This window comes from Hemicordylus capensis, chromosome 6 (assembly GCF_027244095.1).
Source record: "Hemicordylus capensis ecotype Gifberg chromosome 6, rHemCap1.1.pri, whole genome shotgun sequence".
Lineage (NCBI taxonomy): Eukaryota > Metazoa > Chordata > Lepidosauria > Squamata > Cordylidae > Hemicordylus > Hemicordylus capensis.
Window position 1 is genome coordinate 116,851,993 of NC_069662.1, and position 25,024 is coordinate 116,877,016.

General features: G+C 41.4%; 1 protein-coding gene across 1 annotated transcript in view; it reads left to right on the top strand.

Moving 5' to 3' along the window:
* SKAP2 (src kinase associated phosphoprotein 2) overlaps nt 1-25,024 on the top strand; it is a 170,659-nt gene that overhangs the window by 78,419 nt on the left and 67,216 nt on the right. Inside the window, exons 5-8 of the mRNA XM_053263889.1 lie at nt 8,899-8,976; nt 11,327-11,410; nt 23,565-23,689; nt 24,615-24,678. Of these exons, the coding sequence (XP_053119864.1) occupies nt 8,899-8,976; nt 11,327-11,410; nt 23,565-23,689; nt 24,615-24,678 (351 nt within the window). The remainder of the gene's footprint in view (nt 1-8,898; nt 8,977-11,326; nt 11,411-23,564; nt 23,690-24,614; nt 24,679-25,024) is intronic.

Genomic DNA, 25,024 nt, shown 5'->3' on the forward strand with positions numbered 1-25,024 from the left:
GTGTTGGAGTTTTTAAACAGGATTTGTTGACAGTATAATTATAACATCCATGGCTAAATCAGACTATTGAGTTCACTGGACAAAAGCACATCTTATAGTTTTCAACTGTGCCCCCCTCTTGAAACGTAGCTGTTATTCAAAAAAATTGAAAGTAAATAGTTTATTAAAAATGGAAAGTGAAATATCTTGTTGCATTCTCTTGGTTTTGATGACTGACCTCCAGATTGTTACTCGAGAGTTAATCTGAAAAACTATGTAATTTTAATTGGACTTCTGTTGTGTAATTTAGTCAGGATGTCAACCAGTCTTCTCAATAATCTGATGAGCTACTCTTAAGACTTAATTTTTATCCCAAAGAGTAGGCACTTTTAATGGCTGACATCCCGACAAGTGACACTCATTTTTATACCGCCCCAAACTTTAGTCTCTGGGCGGTTTACAATAACTGCTATGGTGCTCTGCAGTGTTGTGCAGCTGCTAGATCAAGATATGCTGGACATATACAAGGTTGGAGAGACTTTGTTCTGTGATGCTGGGGAGGTAGAAACCACAGAACATGTACTCCTCTTTTGCCCCCTTTATAGTGACTTTCAGCCAAGCTTATATTTCCGCTACTTTGCAAGTATCATGGCTGTCCAAACCAGGTCTATACCCGGTGACTGCTTTTGGATGAAGACCCAGCCTTCACTGCCAAGTTCTGCGTGGCAGCGTGTGGAATCCGCCGGGTCATGACTGCCAGGCTATTCCCTTGCATCAGCTCTGCGTAGTTTTAAACTACTGACTATATTATCTTTTTAGTGTTTCTATTTAGAGGTCTTATTTTATATTCTCTGTTTTAGCCACCACTTCTTGCATTTTATATATTTTACATTTTATATGTTTATAATTTTTTAAAAATTATTATTTTAAATACAGCTGTTTAATAATCTCACAGCTACCGGCTTTTTAAAGGGCTTTATAGTATTTGAGTAGTAATTTTAAAGTAATATAGTTTTATGGTTCCATAATTTGTTTTTATTATTTTGACTCATGCTCTATTTATTATTCTATCTTATGTTGGTCTTGGACCATAATAAAGATGATTGATTGATACAGGGATGTGCAACCTGTTAAAATCATCCACTTTATTGCTTTTCATGGCTCTGTACCCATTTGACACTTATTTCCCCTACTTGAGCCAAAGCATAGTCACGGAGGGTGGTAGCTGACACGCTTCCCGTAGACCTTATAACAGAAGGGAGTGGAGGATGGAGACTGAACCGCTTACTTTAGGTTATAATAAAACAAATAGGTTTTTTAAAAAAAATGTTTATATATCTTGCTTCTGGAGGAGTTGCTCATTCTTGTCAACTGACTCAAGCTCTCTTTTTCATTCTTAATGTTCAAAGTTTTGCTGAACCATCGCTTTTATTTTTATGTTTAATATATTTGCATCAGACCTTTCTTCCACAATGGAAATTAAGGAAGCATGCATAGGATTCCCAGTGGTCTCCCTTACAGGTAATGGCCAGACCTAGACCTGCTTAGTTTCAGCAAGAGGACTGAAGATGGTGAATGCTGCTAGTGAAGTGCACTTCCAGAAGCTATTAGAATGAGTATTCTTTGGATTGTGATACAAAGCTCTGAATTGATGAGAATCTGACAAAAATTGATTCATGCTAAACACTCCACAAACATCGCACTGAAGTTACAAGTGTTCAGAATCTGAGTTCTAAATATTTTATGTATTTATTTATTTTATTTACATGTACATCTGTATGCTTACATCTGTATGCTTATGTACATCTGTATACGTTTTCTTAAGGAAGCTTTTCCTTGATGGAGCACTTCTGAGTGTGGTGGAGGAATACTGTATTTGTCATGCATTCTTCAGAAGTTATCCCATGTTTATTGCATGGCTTTGAGCTATAACTTCAAGCTGTGTGTTAACACTTCAGAAATACATAACAATATTTTTTGTTAACAAGCATTGGAAGTCTATTGTTCTTATCCTTCTAGCACCCATGATACCGTTGAGCAAGTGCTAATCTCACATGCAGTCTTATTCCCTGGGTAGTTATTTGCAGTTGAGCCATAAAATATACTTTTAGAATGTTCTGATGGATGGAGCTGATTTCTCCACTAGTTTTAATCAATGCTGCAAGAAATACATTGATCTCTACCTGGAGGTTCCTAACCTCTTGACGCATACTAAATGCTTGCCAAAAGCCGAAATTACATAGAATACTGGAATGGCTTCACACTTGGGGATGGAGAAAGTGGGCATAAGAGACTAGCTAGTCTCCAACCCCCCCCCCCGCATATTACCCCAGTTCTAAAAGATCTACACTGGCTACCAATAGGTTTCCAGGCAAATTACAAAGTGCTGGTTATTCCCTGTTTAAGAGAACGCCTTCTTCCTTATGAACCCTGCTCTTCAGGGGAGGTTCATTTGAGGGTGCTTCCCGCTTGTCTGGTGGTGACTCAAAGGCGAGCCTTTCCTGTAGTTGCCTCAGGGTTGTGGAATGCACTAAGCTTAGGGCTGCTCCATCCCTGTTGGCTTTTAGGAAACAACTAAAAACACATCTCTTCAGCCAAGCTTTTTAGTTAGTGTGTTTTAATGGGTATTTTAATTTGATCTTTTATATATTTTAATTGTTCAATTATTGATTTGGTTTATGCTGTAAGCCACCTAGAGACTTTAGTAGTGGGTGGTATACAAGTTTGTCAAGCAAGTAAGCTAGTAAATAAATAAATAGTCATATTTGACTGATGATATTTGCCAAAAAAAACCCTCTTAACTATTATATTTGGCCTTCTAGGAATACGCATATGGTTCCTATATTCAAAATTCTTCTTAATAATGCAGAGCTTTTGTGCAGGTGTATTCTAAATACTTTGTAGACATCATAAGTTGTAGGGAAGTGCAAAACTTTTCAGCGGCAAAACATTTTGAATAGATATGTGCCATTTCAAAACAACTCCATTTTGATTTGAAACATTTCGATCATGTTTCAGTCACCATTTTGGAGGCCTGTTTTTCCCTTGCTGATGGATTTTTCTGGCACTGGCTTCTGACTGGCTTGTTATCATACAAATCAAGTGTTGTCATGGGTAACTGTGCCCCCATTGGCTGGGGGAGGGAGTAGGGAGAGGGGAAAGGAGGGAGTTTCAAAATGTAAGGATCCTATCCTATGATAGGCTGTTAAAAATGTAGAATCCTATAGAGGTTTTGGGGAAAGGTTTACATTTTGTTAAAAATTGCCTGCTTGGCCATTGTTTGTGTGGGTTGGGTGGTAGATAGCACCCATCATGCCCTACCACCCAACCCTCTTTGGTTTCCCTAGGATCTACCCATGGGAAACAATGGGGTGTTGTGAATTTCCCCATTGTTTCCTATGGCCGAAACACAAAAAACTTTTTGAGGTTTTTTCCGAGCTCGAAACAAAATGCCACATCTGTTTTGTGCGCATCCCTAGTAAGTTCTTGCTCCTTTTGGTATTCTGACAGTATCAGCTGGTTTTTCTTCACCCATCTCTGCTAGACAATTATTTTTACAGACCCCTTTCCCATCACCTGATAATGAATATGAGGCTTTGACTTATTATAGAAATTTAAACTAAAACATGCCTGACTTCTCTGTGTTGTAATATGGGATATGCAAAATTAGTAGAATGACTTCACTTTTACTTTGCTTTTCAAAATATGTGGGGTTTCACATGTGAATCATAACATGTTATCTACCTTTTACAAGGTAGAAGAAACTGAAAGGAAGCTAATTGGACTTGAGGGAGTGGTAGTCGTGATGGCCAGATTCTAGGAACTAGTTAGGCCAACACTGAAGGGCAAACTAAATGATAGACTGATTGCATGATTGGGTCTGTGCTGTTAAAAAACAACAACAACATGCATAGATACAGCAGCTGCAGTCCAGATCAGGGCCGTGGGGAGAAGTGCTCCCTCTAATTTTTTTCATCTCTGTACAGAATGAGTTCTGTTCTGGGCAGTTCTGTTCATATCAAGGCAGTTTGTGTGCACATGCATTCAGAGTGGGGCCTTCCTGGTTCAGCCTGAGCAGGATCTCAAATCAATTGAATGGACATCAAAAAACCTGTGAGCATGCACACATGTGCATGCCTAATAGGGAGCACAGATGGGGAGGGAAGCCTTTTCTCTCACATGGCCCTGATTTAACTCGGATCTCTTACATTGGAACAGCGGAAGCTTTCTTCCTGGGACAAATAGCAGCCACAAGTGTCCCTGATCCAGAAGGCGGTGGCTTACCCTGCTACTGCCCCAACCTGGATTAAGACCCCACATGGCTGCTGTTTATAATGTTTAAAAACATGTAGAGTTGCACAATAAGTGTATTTTCTGGTTTGGCCCTGCAATGCATTTTGGGACTGTGGTTGTATATATTATTATTATTAATTCGATTTCTATACTGCCCTTCCAAAAATGGCTCAGGGTGGTTTATACAGAGAAATAATAAATAAATAAGATGGCTGGATCCCTGTCCCCAAAGGGCTCACAATCTAAAAGAAACATAAGACAGACACCAGCAAGAGTAATATGTTTGTCTGTCTATCTGTCGTGTGTGTGCACTAGTAAAACGAGCTTGCAGTTTGCAAGCATTCCTCCTATCAAGAAATGACTATGCACACTCCCTCATGCACTATGAAGACTATGCACTCTCCTTGCTAGTTGACCAGAAGACCAGAAGAGCTGCTTTGTTTTGAGCATGTAATAGTGTTGTTTCCAAAAAACCCTTCAAAATACACATTCTAGGAGACTGAATGAGATAGACGAATGAAGGTATCTAATGCAACATATTTCTTAGGCATGTTTTGTGGAACTCCAACACGGATATAAATCCAGTGAACTGAAACAATATAGCTTGTTTGTTTCTTCATCGTTCTGTGAAAGCCTGGACTTCCTGTCTGTAAAAGGACCTGAGCACTGCCAAAATTTGTCGTAAGGCTTCAGTTCCCATGCTTTTCCAATGGGAGAGTTTCTTCTGCATTTTCCAGGAAATTAATGAAGCTTTTCGGCAGTGTGGGCGAGGTCTGGAATCTGCCTGCCAAATGGCATGTTTCTGTCTTTCGTGGTTTGGTCTGGGAATTTCATGTCAGTGAGTGAGGCCCAAGCAGATATACAGATGGATTATGGGATTTGTGTGGGAGAGAGGGAGGTACCATTTTCTTTGTTGGAGGTCAATGGGGAGAAGTCCAGGAGTCAAAAGAGAATTCTTTGATCATATATGTTCAGCGTCTGTCTGTCTTCTACTGATTCAGACGATTGAATGGCTGTCTTCTACTGATTCAGACAATTGGTCCATCAAAGTCAATATTGTCAACTGAGTGGCAGTAATTCTCCAGAATTCTAGGCAAGGGTCTTTCCCAGCCCTACCTGGAGATGCCAGGGATTGAACCTGAGGCCTATTAAGATACTGTCCCACCCCAATTCTGACATCCCGAGTGTGAATATGTATGGACAGCCCCTTAAAGAAAGCACTGTGTGGCTTGGCAGTGATCAGCTGTGAGGAATCGTTCAAACAGATCATGCAGAGAAGCCCTTGTTCTTTACCAAACGATTTCGCTGGTCTGCGCAGAGACTCAATAGGCTTCTCAGTCTTCTCCATGCTAATGATATATTTTCTTTCCAATAATCGAAAGGCCTGCAGATGCTGCTGTGAATGACATGATTGCCTCTGGTGTCATGCTGGGAAATGATGATTCATGTTGCCCAATGTCAACCCGAGCCTTCATGCCAAGAGCTCTTGGTGATCATTGTAATTTGCTGACAGTTGGGTAATTGCTTGCTTTGCAGTAGCGCTCCATCTGATCCACTGAAATTGGTGCAAAGCCTCTGTTTAACTACAGTGATGCAGGAAAAGGAGCATATGGGAGCTAAGGGGAGAAATTAATTACTGCTTAATTATTTGCAGTATTATTTGCTGAAGTGTAGCAAACATGCAGCCCATGTGAAGTTTTGAATAAAGGAATGTGTCATATCAGAGTTTTGCTTCTATTCTGATGACTCCTGGGGAAACCCTAGTGGTGTGAATTGGCAAATGTGACAGGTGCATCTCTCCATATCTGATGTATGAGAGCTGATTTGGAGCACACAAAAAATAAGAGCAATAGGGTCAAGAATAATTCATAGTGTATAGTCCACGTTGAGTTTTAAGCTATTGTAATGGATGTAAGAAATGTTCAAAAGCTTAATAACAATATAAGAACAGCCCTGCTGGAACAGCCCCATGGCCCATCTAGTCCAGCATCCTGTTTCGCACAGTTGCCCACAAGATGCCTCTAGGAAGCTCACAGGCAAGAGGTGAGGGCATGCCCCCTCTCCTGCTGTTACTCCCTTGCAACTAGTATTTAGAGGCATCCTTCCTCTGAGGCTGGAGGTGGCCTATAGCCCTCAGGCTAGTAGCCAGTGATAATATGTTTAATCAATCACCAGTTGAATAAAGTTGCTTTGTTCCTCCTTTCAGCAAGGAAAATGCCAACTGACTCTAGTATGACTGAGTTTGGGATTCCCCACCAGTTGTGGGTAAGACTGGCAAAATGGTGATGCAGGGGAAATAAACCTTGTGTGCATGCTTTTTGTAGTAGTAGTAGTAGTAGTAGTAGTAGTAATTAAGAATGGCAACTTGAAGAAAGAAACAGAGGGTTTAATACTGGCTGCACAAGAACAGGCAATAAGAACAAATGCAATAAGAGCCAAAGTCGAAAAATCCACAACAAACAGCAAGTGCCGCCTTTGTAAAGAAGCAGATGAAACAGTGGACCACCTGATCAGCTGTTGTAAAAAGATCACACAGACTGACTACAAACAAAGGCATGACAAGGTAGCAGGGATGATACTCTGGAACATTTGCAAAAAATACAAGCTACCTGTAGCCAAAAATTGGTGGGACCATAAAATTGAAAAAGTTGAAGAAAATGAAGATGTAAAAATATTATGGGACTTCCAACTACAAACAGACAAACATCTGCCACACAATACACCAGATATCACTGTAGTCGAGAAGAAAGAAAAACAAGTTAAAATAATCGACATAGCAATACCAGGGGATAGCAGAATAGAAGAAAAAGAAATAGAAAAAATCACTAAATACAAAGATCTACAAATTGAAATTGAAAGGCTGTGGCAGAAAAAGACCAAAATAATTCCAGTGGTCATTGGCGCTCTGGGTGCAGTTCCATAAGACCTTGAAGAGCACCTCAACACCATAGGGGCCACAGAAATCACCACCAGCCAATTACAAAAAGCAGCTTTACTGGGAACAGCCTATATTTTGTGACGATATCTATAACAACAGCAACAACATTGACAATAAAATTCAGCCATCCCAGGTCCTTGGGAAGGACTCGATGTCTGGATAAAACAAACCAGTCAATAACACCTGTCTGACTGTGTAAACAAGAAATAATAATAATATATATTTTAAAAAAACAGGCACATTGGATATGCTCAGTGACACTCTTTCTTTACTCAGATGTGCAGCGCAGCATCAGTCCTGGGCCACTTTCACGAGTGGAGATTGTGAATGTTGTCTTTCCCAGTTGCGGCTCTGATTGTCCCTCAGGTACCATCCCCTGTTAAAGCTCTGCTGAAGGACGTGTGCCTCTCTAGTCTCTCCTCAGCTGGGCTCTCCTCCTATTGAGAAATGAGAGTTCACTGTCCTCACAGGGGCCTCTGGTGATCAATCTCCTGTTTCCTTATAGGAGGGCTGCTTGGAAGAAGTAGGCACCTCCAGCCTCAGAGGCAAGAGGCCTCTGAATAACAGTTGCAGGGGGAGCATCAGCAGGAGATAAGGCTCGCCTTCATCTCTTGCTTGTGGGCTTCCTGTAGGAAATGGGATGCTGGACTAGATGGGCCTTGGGACTGATCCAGCAGGACTGTTTTAATTGCTGATGGGAGGAATATTCAGTGACAGTGGAACCCAACACTCTCATGCTCCTTTTAGTGCCAGAATTGCTAAACGAACAGTGGAAGAATTGCACTTTGCTCCCTCCTCCAGGCACCCCTCCTGGTGGAGTTAGCAAAGATGGTTGATGCTGGAGCACTAGAACTGTGGCGGTTTCTGGGAAACTAGCACGAGACTTTCACTCCAGCTGCTGAGCAAGCTCGGCCCTCTGCTTTTGTGATGAAGCATAGGAATGTTTTTTTCCCCCTTCTGTTGCTGTTGGCCCTCAGAACTGTCATGCCATCAAGTAGCCTCTCTGTTGAAGCACAGTGGTTGAATTCTTCTGCTTTAAAAATGATCTTAAGATGGAAGAAATGACTTGAACTTGTAAATGCTTCTGCTTCCCCTTTCTTCTTTCTGTACTTTAATACATTGTGTTGACTTGTTTTTAGCAAGATTTGAGCTGCAGTCCTGTGCTTGCTTAACCATGGAGCACTCCCCATTGAACAGAGTGGGAGTTGCTTCCACTTAAGGATGCACACAGGTCTACACCATTCATAGAGGGTACATGGCTGATGCTTTCTCAATGACCAGTAAAGAAATTGAAGTAGAAGTTTTATAATTTGTCTAGTGTTCAGAAATATTCAGACAAAAATCTCTAAACCACCTTTAACAATTCACAACCAAGTAATCCTAAACAACAACAAAAATTTGTCTTACTGATGTTCCTCCCCATTTCCCACTGATTGAATATTCCACATACTCTGTACATGTTTGTGTGTGTACCTACCAACCACAGACTATTAACCATATGAAATCAACGTTAAAATATGCCTGTGTGTATTCAGCAATTTTGTACTTGGTAATTAATTTGTGTGCTCCAATACTTAATATATAGTAATATAATAATGTTCCCATAGATCATCATTCATCAACGCTTCAGAAAAACAGGAGCTTACAGAGTGTTTACTTTTTTCTTTCTTTTTTTTCTTTTTTGGCAGGGAATCAGTATCCTCCTATTGCAGCACAAGACCTTCCTTGTGTTTTAAAATCTGGATACCTGGAAAAACGCAGAAAAGGTAAACTGACATATACATCTCTAATTTGCCCAAAAAGCTAAAACTAGAAAATATTTTCTGCCTTATTTTTTTGATTGTAGTTTCATGCACTCTTCTATAGCACAAATGGTAAAAAAATCTTCATGAATGGTAAAGTAAGAGATATTCATTAAAGGCTAAAGATGCAAGATGAGTGACTGGTTTTTGTGGGTGCTTTCACTCATGGCTAGAACGTATCGTTTTGAACAGCATCCAAACAGTCACGACTAAGTCCCATTGAAATCAGCTAAGTCCCGTTGAAATAAATTTATTTGGTGTTGAAATCAATCAGTAAATCAACATTTCTTTCACTGGTGCTTAGTCATGACTAACTAGTCTGGATGTTGCCCACAGAAAACAACACCATTGAGAACACTCAGTAGATGGAATTTGATCAGTGGTATGGAGATCTGGGCATTCCAGACAAGTTTCATGTGGGAGATTGTATGCACTGTTTCAGTTTTTATGGTCACTGCAGTCCATTTACACTGGTTGCTTCAGTTCTATTCTATATCTTGTATCTCCACCATCCCTTCTTCCCAGCTGTGTGACTAATAAGGACCAGTGTGGGTTGTGCAATCTGCACAGGTACTTTCTGTGGCATAAAAACAAATCAAACCCTACTCATGTGAGAAAACACAATTATATATAGGGATGTGCACGGAACCACGGAGGCGTGGTCCGGCACTGGGGGGAGTGTGTCTTTAAGGGCAGGGGGGTGGGTAGTACTTACACCCCCCCTCGCCGCTCTTCCCCTTCCGGTGTTGGACTTTTCTAAAACGTTCTTGGGGCGGCAAAGTTCCTCCCTGCTGCCGCTGCCCCCGTCGTTGTCTTCCAAGTTAACAAGCAGAAAAAGCTGGTGCCACGCATGCACCTGTCGTGGTGTGCACGCCCGTTGTCGCTGCTGGCACGTGCGCACTGCATACATCATTCTGGCGTATGGCGACGGGTGCGCACGCGTGGTGCCAGCTTTTTCTGCTTGTTAACTTGGAAGACAATGACTGGGCAAGGGCGGCAGGGAGGAACTCTGCTGCCCCAAGAATGTTTTAGAAAAGTCCAGCACCAGAGGGGGAAGAGCGGTGTGTGTGGGGGTAAGTACTACCTCCCCGCCCTTAAAGACACACTCCCCTGCCCCCCTGCCGGACTGGCTGAATTCCGGACCGGTCCGGAGGCCTTTTGCATGGCCCCAGACCGGTCCATGCACACCCCTAATTATATATAAACTTCATACCAAATTAAACTTGTAGTTGCTTCTTCATTCACCTTCCAGGTTCACAGATGCAACTTGATTTTGCATTGGTGGTCATATCCTTGAGGTGCAAACTTTTCTTCTCAGTGCTTTAAATAGCTGGATGCAGTTCTTTAAAAACCAACACATTTCTGGCTTTCATGGTTGTAGAGACCTCATAAAGTGCATAGAAACATCCTAAGCTGCTTTACACTGAGTCAGACCACCTGGTGGACCACTGTGTGAAACAGGATGCTGGACTAGATAGGCCTTGGGACTGATCTAGTAGGCCTGTTCTTACATTCATTGGACCATCTAGCTCAGTACTGTCTACACTGACTGGCAGTGGCTCTCCAAGGGTTCAGGCAGTATACTTTCCCAGCCTTACCTGGAGATGTCGGGAATTGAACCTGGGACCTTCTGCATGCAAAGCAGATGCTCTACCACTGAACTACGACGTAAACAAAACTGTTTAAAAATTATGTGTATGTGTGTAAATTAGCATAATTTATTTTCCTGGAATCTTCCTTGGAAAAATTTTGGATTTTTAAAAGCAAGACATTCAGTCCCTTTGCCTAATGTGCTAGATTTGCTGGTTAGCAGGGACCTAGCAGAACAAATATGTGATGTGCTTTTACTTTAGTAGGATATACTTGAAAGGGTCACACACTATAATAAGCTGAAAAACAGCAGGAATCTCCTGTAGTCTTGTTTTTATCCTAATATGGTGATCATCCAGACCCTGAAGATACAGATAAGACCTCCATTGACAGTTTTATAACATGCCATCTATGCCATACTACTTTAACCACCTTTTCATGTTCCAAAGAAAAGGAAAAAGAGCTAGGTAATTCCAAATACGTATTTACTTACGTATTTCCTACATTGCATAACTGTAGGCTAGGAACTAATTTACAAAATTATAGTTTTTTTAGTTTTTGTTACAGTGTTTTCTTTCATTCCAGAGTTACATTGCCACTTTCTTATTAATCATAGCATTCCGTTCCATGCTTTAAATTTTTTATCTATGTGGAAACAAATATGCACTATTTGACAGAATTATATTTGGGAAGACCAATCTAACACGAACTGTGTAATTTGCAGACCACCGATTTCTTGGCTTTGAGTGGCAAAAACGTTGGTGTGCTCTGAGTCGAACAGTCTTCTACTATTATGGAAGTGACAAAGGTAATGCAATTTTAATGGTTTATCTTAAAATCCAGGGAATGCCTTCTAGCAGCTAATTGTTTGCAGACCTCAAGGGTAGCTCTGTTGTGTTTGATGCACACCGGATTTACGTATGAAGTTTTTGGCCTACTGCATCCTCTCTTCTGGCACTGCACATAATCCATTCTGTTTCCAGATGGTGTAAATATACTGTCTCTGTTATATGTTGTCTTATCTGTTTTGTTGTTTCCTTTGGCATTTCAGATAGGTCCTTTTTCCTTTCTGAACTTTGATCAGTTTTCAAGATGACTTAACATTATCCTGCCTTGGTTTCCTTTGCCTTTCCCCACCCTTTTCTTTCTCCTCCCCTCCTCCTGCCCAAATTGTTTTGATGTTATGTAACTGTTTACTATCTTCTTGTCACATTGGGTTCCAAACTCATGACAACTCTGAATTTTCAAGGCATTTCTTAGAGCAGTTGTTACAGAATCGTGGGAGTGGTTCTCTAATTAGATGTGATGCATTTTCTCAAAATGGTATATTAAACTGAGGGAGTTTGTTCTACCACTGTGACATTTTGGTGTGGATCAACTCTTTGAGTGATGGGTACAGATCTTCCAAAGTTCAGCATAAAGATGGCTGGCTTACAGCAGCTTAAAAATGGAGACAAGTGGTATTTACATGTCATGGCATCTCTGACACTGAAGGGGTCCCAGTGTGTGCTGCTTTCCCTGTCTCTCCCCAAGTCCTACAGTCTGTCCACAACCTTTTTGCATCTCACAATTTTTTTTTAAGAGAGATTTTTTTAAAAAAATTAATAAAGGCAGGAGCTGCTCACCTCCACCCTTTCCCCAGCGCTTCCAGGATATGCTGGCTAATTCCACCAGCGTTTCAGGATGTGCAACCCGTCAGGTGTCTTCCCCTCTGCTTTATACATACCCAGTGTAGCAGCAGTGAAACCAACTCCAGAGTGTAGGCAGCTAGTGGTGTAGCAGTAGCAGGCTTCTTCCTGGTTCTTTTTCCTATCTCTAGCCAGATATCAAAGGATGTCTGGACATGCTGAGTAGTTCAGGATGGGCCTACCTAGCAGGTGCATGTTGCCTTGAATTTGTCATTAACAGATGAAATTAAAGAAAGTAGTAGACTAGAAGTAGTCCTTTAAAGCCCACAAGCAGCCATGGGAAAATCCGGTTTCACATAGGAGCACAGTGAGGGGCAAAGGCTGGCATTTTCACTGTCTTTCATTTTGATATGGAAGCAGATATCTCCACACCCCCACCAAATGGCTGCTGAAATAGCTGCTTCAGAAGGTGATTATTTATTCATTCATTCATTCATTCATTCATTCATTCATTCAGTTTCTATACCGCCCTTCCAAAAATGGCTCAGGGCGGTTTACATAGAGTAATAATAAATAAATAAGATGGATCCCTGTCCCCAAAGGGCTCACAATCTAAAAAGAAACATAAGATAGACATCAGCAACAGTCACTGGAAGTACTGTGCTGGGGGTGGATAGGGCCAGTTACTCTCCGCCTGCTAAATAAAGAGAATCACCACATTAAAAGGTGCCTCTTTGCCAAGTTAGCAGGGGTTAACTTGGCACACAAATGGCAAAGTGTTCACCCCTCCACTGTAACTGTGCTTCAGGATTATCCATCCACCGATGGCTGTTTTGGGACGTAAAATGGCTACTTCTATCCACTTCCTTCTCTTAAGGTCATCTGTTAATGACAGATTAAAGGTAATGTAATTTGGTTCTGTGAAGAAGAGGTTAGGGAGTTGGTTAAAATGATCCATTTTAGACTTAAGTTTTTAGAAAAGTCTAAAATGGATCACTTTAACAGTCAAACTGAGACATAAGCTTACCTTTCCTATAAGGCCAACATGAAACAAGCTATGTGTGGGATGGAATGTTGATCTATGGGAATTCCATTGCCTTTTCAGGCTTAGATTTGGGAAAGTGAGCGTATTTGGAAATGAACTCTCTCTTTTACATAGAATTACTGATTTTTTAAAATTTAAATTTGGTTGAAAAACTAATACAGATCAGATTCATAAATAAAGATCTGTTATTCCTGTTCATCGGATATTGACCATGCTAACACTCTGTGAGTGTCTTGCACATGAAGTCTCATCCAGGAAATACCAGATCTGGTGCTTGGCAAACACCCTTTAGCTAGATGATGTTTATAGAACTGTAGTAGCACTAATTTTAGAACTGCTGTCTTGAGTAGACATTATAGACTTGGAAAACAATAGTCAACAGTTGAAGATAAGAAAATTTGCTTTTAGAAAGCCATATGTTGCTGGCCCTGCAAGAGGAGTCTATGTCGTAGAGGTCTGACCGATTGATTAAGCCTTCTCATTCTAGTTGTTTTGTGCTATAAGCAAGGGAGACTAAATATGTACAGTGTCTGATTCAGAGGATAGTGTATTCAATCCATCCAGATAGCTCAAGTAAGTGAGCAAGATGTAAGACTTTTTTTGGAATTTGCACAGGTGCACTTCTTAGAAATTTCCATTTTGCTGCACTGAACATTACATATGAACATCTTGCTGATTCAGACTGAAGGCCCATCTAGTCCAGCATTTTGTTTCCTACAGTGGCCCACCAGATGTCTCTGGAGGCGAAGTCATGCCTTCTCTCCTGCTGTTGATAGCCTGCAACTGGTATTCAGAGGCATCCTGCCTTTGAGCCTGGAGGTATAGCCATCAGAACTAGTAGCGATTGGTAGACTTGTCCTCCATGAGTTTGCCTAAGCTCCTTTTAAAGCCATCCAAGCTGGTGGCCATATTGTGGCAGAGAATTCCATCGATTAATTGTGCACTGTGTGAAAAAGTACTTCCTTTTGTCGGTCCTAAATTTCCTGCCAGTCAGTTTCATGGAATCACTCCTGGTTCTGGTGTTGTGTGAGAGAGGAAGATAAATTTCTCTCTATCCACTGTCTCCAGACCATGCATAATTTAATAAACTTCTGTCATGTCACCCCTCAGTTGCCTTTTTTCTAAACAAAAAAGCCCCAGATGTAGCCTTGCCTCAGAAGGAAGATACTTGAGGCTCCTGATAATCTTGGGTTCCTTCTTCTACACTTTTACCAGTTTTATAATCTCCTTTTTGAGCGATTAAAATCAGAACTGGACAGAGTACTCCAAATGAGGCCATACATAGATTTGTATAAGTGCATTATAAGACAGTGCATTATGTTTGCAGTTTTTTCAGTCCCCTTCCTAATTATCCCTAGCATGGAATTTACCTTTTTCACAGCTGCTGCACACTGAGTCAACATTTTTAATGAGTCCCAAGATTTCTCCTGGTCAATCACCAACAGTTCAGTCCCTGTCAGTGTACATATGTGAAGCTGGGATTCTTTGCCCCAATGTTCATCACTTTACATATGCTTAGATTAAACCACATCCACCATTTTGTTGCCCACTCATCCAGTTTGTAGAGATCCTTTTTGAGCTCCTCATAATCTGTTTTGGATTTTGCTACCCTGAATAGTTTAGTGTCATCTGCAAATTTGTCCACCATGCTGCTTACCCAACTTCTAGATCATTTATGAATAAATTTAAAAGCACAGGTTCCAGTTCAGATTCCCTGGAGGATCCCTCTTCTTACCATTGTGAAAACTGTCCATTTGTTCCTACCCTTTGTTTTCTGTCCATTAACCAGTTACCAATCCACAACTGAACCTGCCCCCTTATCCCATGACTACTAAGTTTGCTCAAGAGCCGTTGATGAGGAACTTTTCCAAAAGCTTTTTGAAAGTCAAAATATACAGGAGGACTTCGTTATCCGTGGTTCCACTGCTCACGGTTTTGCATATCCTCAGTTGAAAAAATGGAGAATAAGCCTCATTAACCACAGTTAAGGGGTTTGCAAATCCACGGTTTTTGGTGGAGAGGGAGAAGGGAGAAAGAAGAAAAGGACCATTGGCCTTTCTCTTCCATGGCAGTGTGAACACGAAATCCCCTGTAGAGCAGGGGCTGCTGAATCACTGGCCCTCTTACACACTCCTCGAGCACTGACCTCTCTCCCCACAGTAGGTGTAGGTGAGAATGTGACAACCCCGCAGACTAGGGGACTGCCGGCATGAGGAAGGTCTTCCTCGGAGAACTGACCCTCAGCATTGACTGGTCAGGGCTTCCTTCCTGGTCAGGGCTTCTCCCAGGCCTTGCAAGTCTCAAAATTTGGACTTCATCCAAATCCCACACACGCAAGACTTGTGAGGACTAGGGGAGAAGCCCTGGCCAGTCAGTGCTGAGGGCCAGTTCTCCTAGGAAGACCTTCCTCGTGCTGGCCCTGCCCTGCCTCTGGTGGTCCCCTCGTCTACCAGGATGTCTCATTCTTACCAACCCCACTGCACAGAGAGTGTGTGTGAACAACCCCAGCGCTTGAGGAGTGCGTGAGCAGTGGCAGCCGGCAATTGGGCCTTCGGTGGCCCCTGCTCTACAGGGGATGTCGCATTCATACTACCATGTCAGGGAGAACGCCAGTGCTGAGGAGAAACCCCCACTGCGGGGAGTACAGCCAGCGCTGGATATTGCATTTGTGAGGGGAAAGACGAGAAGACCAGGTATATGCTCCAGTATCCTCTGCTGTGAAGACAGATGCAAATAACTCATTCAGCTTCTCTACAATCTCCTCAATAAACCTTTCGCTCCCTCATCATCCCAACTGCTTTCCTGGCATGTTTCTTGCTTCTGATGTCTTTAAATAAGATTTTATTATTCCCCTTGACTGTATGTAAATCAAATTCTTTTTCGCATTCCTTATTGTTTCCTTGCATTTCTTTTGCCAGAGTTTGTGTTCCTTCCTGTTCTCTTCATTTGGGCAGGACTTCCATTTTCTGAAGAAGTCTTCTTCTTATAGCTTCCCTGACTCTACCTGTTGGCCACTCTGGTCTCCTCCTTTAAACTACAGTGGAGATTTAAAGGAGTGAAGATGGAGTGACTTTTGATCTATGGTTTTTAGATTCCTCTGTGGTAGCACTAATGTAAAACTAGTATGGTACTCTATACACACCACACTATTTGATGTGAGTTTGGACATAAGAAATCCAAGTTCAAATATTTGCCATAGAGCTATGAAGTGTACTGGAAGATAGGAACATATGAACCTGAGTCAGACCCTAGGTCCATCTAGCTCAGTATTGTCTTCACGGACTGGCAGCAGCTTCTCCAAGGTTGCAGGCAGGAATCTCTCTCAGCCCTATCTTGGAGGTGCCAGGGAGGGAACTTGGAACCTTCTGTTCTTCCCAGAGCAGCTCAGTCCCTTAAGGGGAATATCTCACAGTGCTCACACATCAAGTCTCCTATTCATATGCAACCAGGGTGGACCCTTCTTAGCTAAGGGGAGAAGTCATGCTCACTAGGGATGTGCGAACCGGTTCGGACCCGAACCGGTTCGGGTCTGAACCGGTTCCGGTTCGGAGGTTCGGATCGAACCGAACCACCCCTGGTTCGGTTCAAATCCGAACCGAACTGGGGGGTGGTTCGTTTTGAACCTGTTCGGACTGGTTCGGATCGGTTCGGAAAGCTGAAAATTGGTCAGATGGTAGCTGGCACCCAGGGGTACCTGTCACCCAAACCCCAAAGCAATCGGACACTCGTACGATTTTTTATGAATTTTTGAAAAATATTTTTATTTTTCTCTCATAGGATATAATGGGACCCGAACCAGGCCATTATTTCTTATTGTGGAGCACTCATGGGTGCCAACAACCATGCAAACCCTGAAGCAATCAGACACCCCTATGATTTTTTATGAATATTTGAAATATTTTTAATTATTTTTCTCATTGAGTATAATGGGACCCGAACCAGTCCATAACCCCTGTTGTGGAGGACCTAGGAGCACAAAAGCAGGGTGGGTGGTAGACAGGCATGGGTGCCTACCACCCAAAAAATCTCAAGGCAATTGGACACTCCTCTGATTATTGGTGAATTGTTAAGTGTTTTTGAATTCCTCATAGAGAATAATTAGGATTGCAGCAAATGTATAGCTTCACGTCGGGGGGAAAGGGGTGTCGTAGAGTGCAGTGTGGTGGGTGGTAGTTCCTAGGGTGGGCAAGGAAGCTATCAGAATTATTTGAAAGGAATTGGGCAAAGAGGTGATTTTTAAGTGATTTTAGAAGTTTACGCGTCTTTAAGGTTTTTCCTCATAATAAGTTATAATGGAGCTTTCAGCAGCCCTATAAGTGCACATGGGGGTGCTGGGGTGGCCCAGAGCAAGTGGTGGTGTAGTGCACATAGGGTGCCAACCACCCCCATGGGTTTCTAACCCATGGGGTACAGGGATCTCTGGTAGGGGCACCCCCATGGGTACAGGGTTCTCTTGTTTCTGAGGTATTGAGTGTGGATTCTATGATAGCAAATGAGATTTTCAATGAGACACCATCAATCCACTCTAATATGCTATCATAGAATCCACACTCCGCCTCCTGCTTCTTCTCTGTGTGTGTGCTTAGTAGGGGTGTGCAATTTGGGATTTCGGGTGATTTGGCTCGGACCCGAACCGAATCACCCCTGTTCTGTTTTGTGCCCGAATCTGGGTCACCCGAATCACCCTTGATTTGGTTCGGATTCGGATTTAATCCGAATCCGAATCGATTCGGGGGGGTAAAAAGGGGCCCAGGGGCAAAATTTTGGGGTGGGGTGGTAGTGCCCAATGGTTAGAGTCTACCACCCCAATTTCAGGGGGATTGGGCAAAGGTCTGGTTTTTGGTGAATTTTTAAAGTTTTAGTGACTTTGGGGCAGTTCGGGGGCATAGCATGGGATCTGGGCAAAAGGAGTGGGGTGGGGTGGTAGTGCCTAATGGGTGCAGGCTACCACCCCAATTTCAGGGGGATTGGGCAAAGGGCTGATTTTTGGTAAATTTCTGAAAATTTCATATCTTTGGGGCATATTGGGGCATATTGGGGCAGAAAGTGGGGCCTGGGGCAGAATAGTGGGGTGTGATGGTAGTGCCTAATGGGTGGAGGCTACCACCCCAATTTCAGGGGGTTTGGACAAAGGGGTGATTTTTTTGAGAATTTTTGAAGTTTTAGTGACTTTGGGGCAGTTTGGGGGCAGAAAGTGGATCTGCCCCAAAATAGTGGGGTGGGGTGGTAGTGCCTAATGGGTGGAGGCTACCACCCCAATTTCAGGGGGATTGGGCAGAGGGCTGATTTTTTGAGAATTTTTGAAGTTTGGGTGTCTTTGGGGCAGATTGGGGGCAGAAAGTGGATCTGCCCCAAAGGAGTGGGGTGGGCTGGTAGATAGTGCCTAATGGGTGGAGGCTACCACCCATCCCCAATTTAAGAGTGATTGGGCAGAGGGGTGAATTATGGTGAATTTATTTGTATGAGGTTTGTCTTCATAAGGTGAAGTGTGCTAAATTGATTACTTCCTCATATTATTCATAGTAAAGGAAAGTGTGAAAAAGTGAAAGTGGGGTCATGAGAGTTGTTTAATTGAAAAATATCTCATTTGCTATGATAGAATGAGAATTCACACCTTTTCTATTCACCATAATTCACCCCTCTGCCCAATCACTCTTAAATTGGGGATGGGTGGTAGCCTGTTCAGGTCCTATGAGAGCAATGTGCAGGAAGGGTAGCTAGTGGAAGCGGGAAGGAAGAGCAAACTGGGTGATAGATCAGGAGGCAAGAACCTATCCCTCGAACTATTTAGCACTTAGCCTTAAAACTACATAGAAATTATTATAGGTCTGTGGGACAGACTTTGAGGGTACCCTTTGGAACTGCAGTGCTTTCAGGAGACTGATGAGTGGGAATGGGATTTTCTTCAATCTTATCCACAGTCCATGAACAGCAAATAAATTCTGGGTTGGGAATCCACTATTGGATGGTGGGAGGGCTACTGCTGTAACTGGGTGTTTTGGCTGCATATCAGAGGAAAATAATGTTCTGTTGCTGAGTACCTTTGATAGTATTTACACTAAAGCCTGTAAACTTTTATTTGGCGGTGTTTTGAGGAGCAGAAAATGAAATTGGATTCATTTTTCCAGCTTCCCAATTCTCCTCGAAATGAAAAAGGATCTTCATTTACTCCACTTCCTATTACATAATAATGGCTGATTAATTTTCAAATTTATAGCGACTCTCAGCTGAATTGGAATGTCTTGTGACTTGAAAATGAATTTCTGCCAAAGTATCACTTTGTCTTATTAGAAAGGGAGTAAGACAGTATTTTAAAAAGTCATTGCAAAAATAAAAGTTCATAGCAAGTTTTTGTTATGTTAATTACAAGTAGTTTATTATTGCAGCTGTTGAAAATAAAGCATGTTTGGAGATCCAAAGACCTCGTAAACAATGTTCTTTGAGCCAATTCTTCTAGCTTGCTGCAGTCTACATATGTAATTCTTTGTATTCCAGCTGTGTGCTGTTTTTGAAAGATTGCTCAGCATTGTAGAAATCATTGTACAATAATTCTGTAAAAACAAATTTAACTGTATAAAGGGGTATATTCAGTCGAAGATAAATATTTCTCACAAATATTCCAAAGTTCCAAATTTGAATAATTTGCTTCACTTTTAGCTTGTAAGCTTTCTTTTTAAAAACAAAAAAAACTTGGCATTTGTTCAGTCTGCATGTTGCTGTCTTCTTGGGTTCAATAAATTTCTAACACAGGAAAGTGAGAAATTAATGTATTCTGCTTTATTTCCTCCCTGAGGTCATAAGTGAATGAACAATAAAATGTCTTGACTGAAGTGAATTTCATTAAAAAAGAACCTGATTAAACTATTTCAAGTTGCTATTTCTAATATCTCTCTCAGCATGCTAATATATAATTCCATGAATGTTGCATGTTCCAAGATTTGCAGATAGGGAGGGGCAGAGAAAGGGAGGAAACAGTAGACATACAATATTTGTGCTGCATCACTTTAGTTAATGTTATGGCTAGCAATATCTTTTAAAGTAGAAAAATAAATAGGCCCATGAGGCCAGAGTTATAAAAATAGCTTTCATTTTAGTCTGCTTGCTCTGAGTCCAATGCAATGCAGCAGCCTCAAAAATAGTTGGGACTGCAGACATATGAAGGTGTATCCAAATGGTTCTAATTCTGGGGATTGGGTGTGCTGTTTAATCACCTGAATTCCTATAGTCAAGATGTGCTGGTGCTTCAGCTTGAGCTTGTATTTCTCAGACCAATGCAGTTCCATTGGTCTATCCGGTTGACCTGGACAAGTAACGTCAATGCAGTTCCTCATAGTGAGCATGGTGAGCCTCAGGAAAAGAGAACACACTTTCCCTTGGGCAATTCCACTTGAATATTTTGCCCTCCTAAGTACGAGCCACCTAATGGCACAGTGGAGAAATGACTTGCCTAGCAAGCATGAAGTTGCCGGTTTGAATCCCCACTGGTATGTTTCCCAGACTATGGGAACTATGTTCATATATCAGGCAGCAGCGATATATGAAGATGCTGAAAGGCATCACCTCATACTGCGCAGGAGATGGCAATGGTAAACCCCTCCTGTATTCTGCCAAAGAGAGCTCTGTGGTTGCCAGGAGTCGACACAGACTCAACGGCACACTTTACCTTTTGCTTTATGTAAAACAAAAGAAGCTACCATCTTGATGAGTCTTAAATCTTCAAATGTGGGATACCAGTGAACTGTTGTAATACTACAGAATAGAAAGATATGTAGGACTTGTTTAATGCAAACACAGTGGGTCAGCATCCAGACTCAGTTAGCCATGATGGTCCCATTGGAATTAGTGACTAACTTGTCTCATTTATTTCAATGGTGCTGAGTCATAACTGACTAGTCTGGATGCTACCCAGATTTTGTATGTGTAAAACTATTAACAGTGCTTTCCTAATGCACATTATAAGCTTCTAAAACAACTTTCTACTTTGACGATCCTGGATCAACAGAGGGCAGTTCACTTAGGTTGTCAAGTAATTACATTTTTATTTCACCCCAGAAGATTCATACTGTTCCAGCCTTAAAAAGTCTGACTGTATCAACTCTCTGCAGAATTTAATACATGTCTTCAATTAAAACAGAAAGACCTCTTTCTTTAAGGCCTTCTGGGTTAATGGCATAATGCTTGCAGATAGCAATTTGTGGAGTTTTGCCATTCTGTCCACAGATATTATCAGTGGATTTCCATAGGAATTCTAAGCACCCTTTGGATTTGAGCACTATTTAAGTGCACCAACTGCTGACATCTGTCTTAAGAACAGAAAGAGCTGTCTGAGAGGCCAGCCTCCTGATCCTGATAGTAGGCAGCACCCGTTACTTCAGAGGAAATGTAAGAGAAGCCACAGGGCAACCTATAGATCAGTCTCTCCCTTATCAGTCCCAGTTTGTTGTAGTCCAGGCATTCTGGGTCACTCGGAGCATGACTGCATCCCTTGTAAGCCCTCCAGACTGGTAGCTGTTGATGGCCCTATCATTCATGACTTTATCTAATCCTGTTTGAACTTAGTTGCTCCAGTGACATCCCATGACAATACGCCACACAACTATGTCCCTGCATTGTGTGAAAACATTTATTTAGAAAACAATTTCTACTTGTTAGTTTTGTTTGCCCCTAAATTTGTGCATTACAAAACAAAATGTGTATAGCAGCTTCTTGTTTGCTTTTTTGGCATTTATGTCCATGGTCTTGCATATCAGCTTATCGGATAAGGGATGGTCAACTCTTCCATCTTCCCCTTTTGCAGAGAGTGCTCCTGTGTATTTGTTCTGTCCCTTCCACTACAATGTATCTGTCTTTTTGTTTGAGACATAATCTGTATTCATGTCTCATGCAGAAGCCCTGTGAAACATTTGTTCTTCTCTCTGTACATTTTGCCAGCTCCCTTGTGCCCAAGGCACAAGTCTCCTCCACTCCAAAAAAATACTTAAAATTCTGAGCAGAGAATAAATTATGCACACCAATAATCTAGGCATTCTTTTTCTGTGTGTGGAAACCTGCTAGTCTTGCCTACCTTATTCTGAAAAATATATTTGAGCATTTGCAGAAATGGCATTAAATGTTGTAGTGGCACTGAAGTGAACTTTTCTCTATTTTCCTTGTAACTTTTCAAACATATATCCATAACCCCGAGGGCTAGAGACTTATTGATTAGGGGGTGGGGGAGAAAATGGAGATTGAGGATTTTGCACTAGGTGCTAGAGCCTCTGAAAACTTGCACACAAATCACAACAGAGGAAGAGTCATAGTCCTTCAAGAGAGGTCAAGTAGAGCTGCATTCAAGAACACCATGGATTTAACAATGGGCTTATCCTGTATCCCTTTCCCGAAACATGGTTGTATTGACTTGCTCCAAAACGCAGAATTTATTGTCACACTGTTACTTTGAAGTGTTCGTGCTCAGCATGTATGTGCATTGCGCGTCATACATTGGTATTCAGTATTGTGAGAGTCTTCTGTAAATCTTCCAAGCTTGCTTTGGATTTGTCTGTCCTGGATAACTGTGTCGTCTGTAAGGTGTGTGGTGGTGGTTTGACACTTTTTGGTCTTCACGCATTTTTCCAGTATATACCTTACTGTGTTCAGACTCTGCAAAGACCTCCAAACAAATTAACTGGTGTCCTGATCTCAAAATTGTTTGTATTCTGCTACTTGCCTTTTGGCTTGTTTGAGCAAAAGACATCAGGCCTTTTTGAAGCCATGTTTGATTTCTTCTAGATTCCACTATATTTAAACAGTGAGTTAAGAGAAGCTTTTATTACTGCTGCTACAGCAACTGTGAAGTTTACTTTTTTGAGATGTGGTAGTGGGCCAGATGTAGCAGGGCAGTCAGCCAGTTCTTCTGCACTGGGCAGGTTTTCCCAGCAGTTACTGAACTGGAAAGAGAGACTGATTTATGGCACACTTGCCTTTCAAGTTCCAGGTTCCAGTTCTTGACTCTCCCCAGGTATGGGAATCCTTGCATGCACCTTTCACTAAATAAGGCCATCTGTAAACAGCACCCTGTGGGATTCTGTAGGCAAGCTTTATAAAAATGCACTTTTGTTTTGCACCTTCTTTTTAAAGAAGAGTTTTATCTCCCAAAGCATCACCTAAACCATTCAGCTAATAATGTGTGTAACCCATTCTCTCAAATATTCATGAAATGGAAAACAAAATCTGAATAAATGATAACCTGCTGGACCGTTCACGTTCAGCGTTGCAAATGAAGTTCTATCTTTGCTTTTTATCTCCGACAGACAAACAACAGAAAGGTGAATTTGCTATAGATGGCTACACCGTCAGAATGAATAATACCCTTCGGAAGGATGAAAAGAAAGATTGCTGTTTTGAAATTGGTGCTCCTGATAAACGCATCTATCAGGTTGGACTTTTTATGTCGTGTTGAAATTAAATTGATAAAACTGTTACTGTTCCAGTTATGGAGACATTAACATTTCAATAAAACTACTCCTGACATGTTAAAGAAGGGGTTGGGGGAGAATCCCTCATTTGCTTACCCTGTACATGCATATAATAGAATGTTGTTTTAAAAATTCAGATAAAGTTCTAATGCTATCTCCTTTGGATAAGAACAACCAATATGTCATTTTTTTTATCTATTGGTTCATTTCACTGCTTATATTTGAATATCTATTATCTAATAGGTCTGCCTGATTTCTTGGATGAACTGTATTGTAAGAGAATTGAATTATATATGGTTTTTTTAAAAAAATCCCCAAATGTTAAGTATGTCTTGTATTAGTTAGAGTACTGGGAGGAAAATCAAAGTAAAAGCAGATATCAGCTATGTGATTCAAGATCTATCAGCTAGGCATCAATGTGGAATGTAAGTTTAATAAGTTTTAAATATCTGAGATTGCAGTTGAAAGCCAGTTAATTAAGTTGTCAGGTACTGTGTTGGAATCTGACAAGAACATTTTTAAGAAAACTGTACCCAGCAGTCTAAAGAAATTCATGGGTGTCTTCTAATTGTCAAGGGCGAATTTTGTTCATCAGTCCTGCTTTTGACATTGATGAAGAGAAGCAGCTTTTTTTTCTGCACAGCTGCCAGCTGCTGATCAGAGTTCCAAATCCATCATCCTCTGCTTCAATTACGTAAATTTGTCAAAATTAACTGTACATTATAAGAAGCATCCTTGCAAGAAAAGGAACAGAAGACATGTAAAGAATAACTAATGGTGCCTTGAAGAAGTGACAAGAATGCTACTTTCTTGTTGTTGCTAATATGTTGCTGGCTGTATTTTCATGTTGATAATTGCTACTAGTAAAATCAAGTTTCTGAACAGTTTATAGCTGCGACTCCCAAAGAAGCTGAAGAATGGGTACAGAGCATTCAATTTGTACTGCATGGTAAGTCGGTAGACGAGATAAAAATTAATATTTGTTTATCATGCATACTAGACATAAAAGCTTTATAGCTTTTTAACTGACTTCTGTTTATCTAGGAATATAATCACAATGCATTTTTTTTACTTTTTGGAAGGAGGGAGAGAGTGAGAAAGTGCGTGTGTAGTGGAGGGAGGGAGAGAGATTAGAACTGCAATGCTGTGCACACTTACTCCAAAGTAAGTTTCGTTATTCTCAGACTTACGTACAAGTAAGCATACATAGGATCCTGCTATTAAGCTCTTTTGTTCATTGTAGTAGTTTGCAAAATTTTACAGCGTTGCAAAGAACATCCTGAAATAGAATGTAG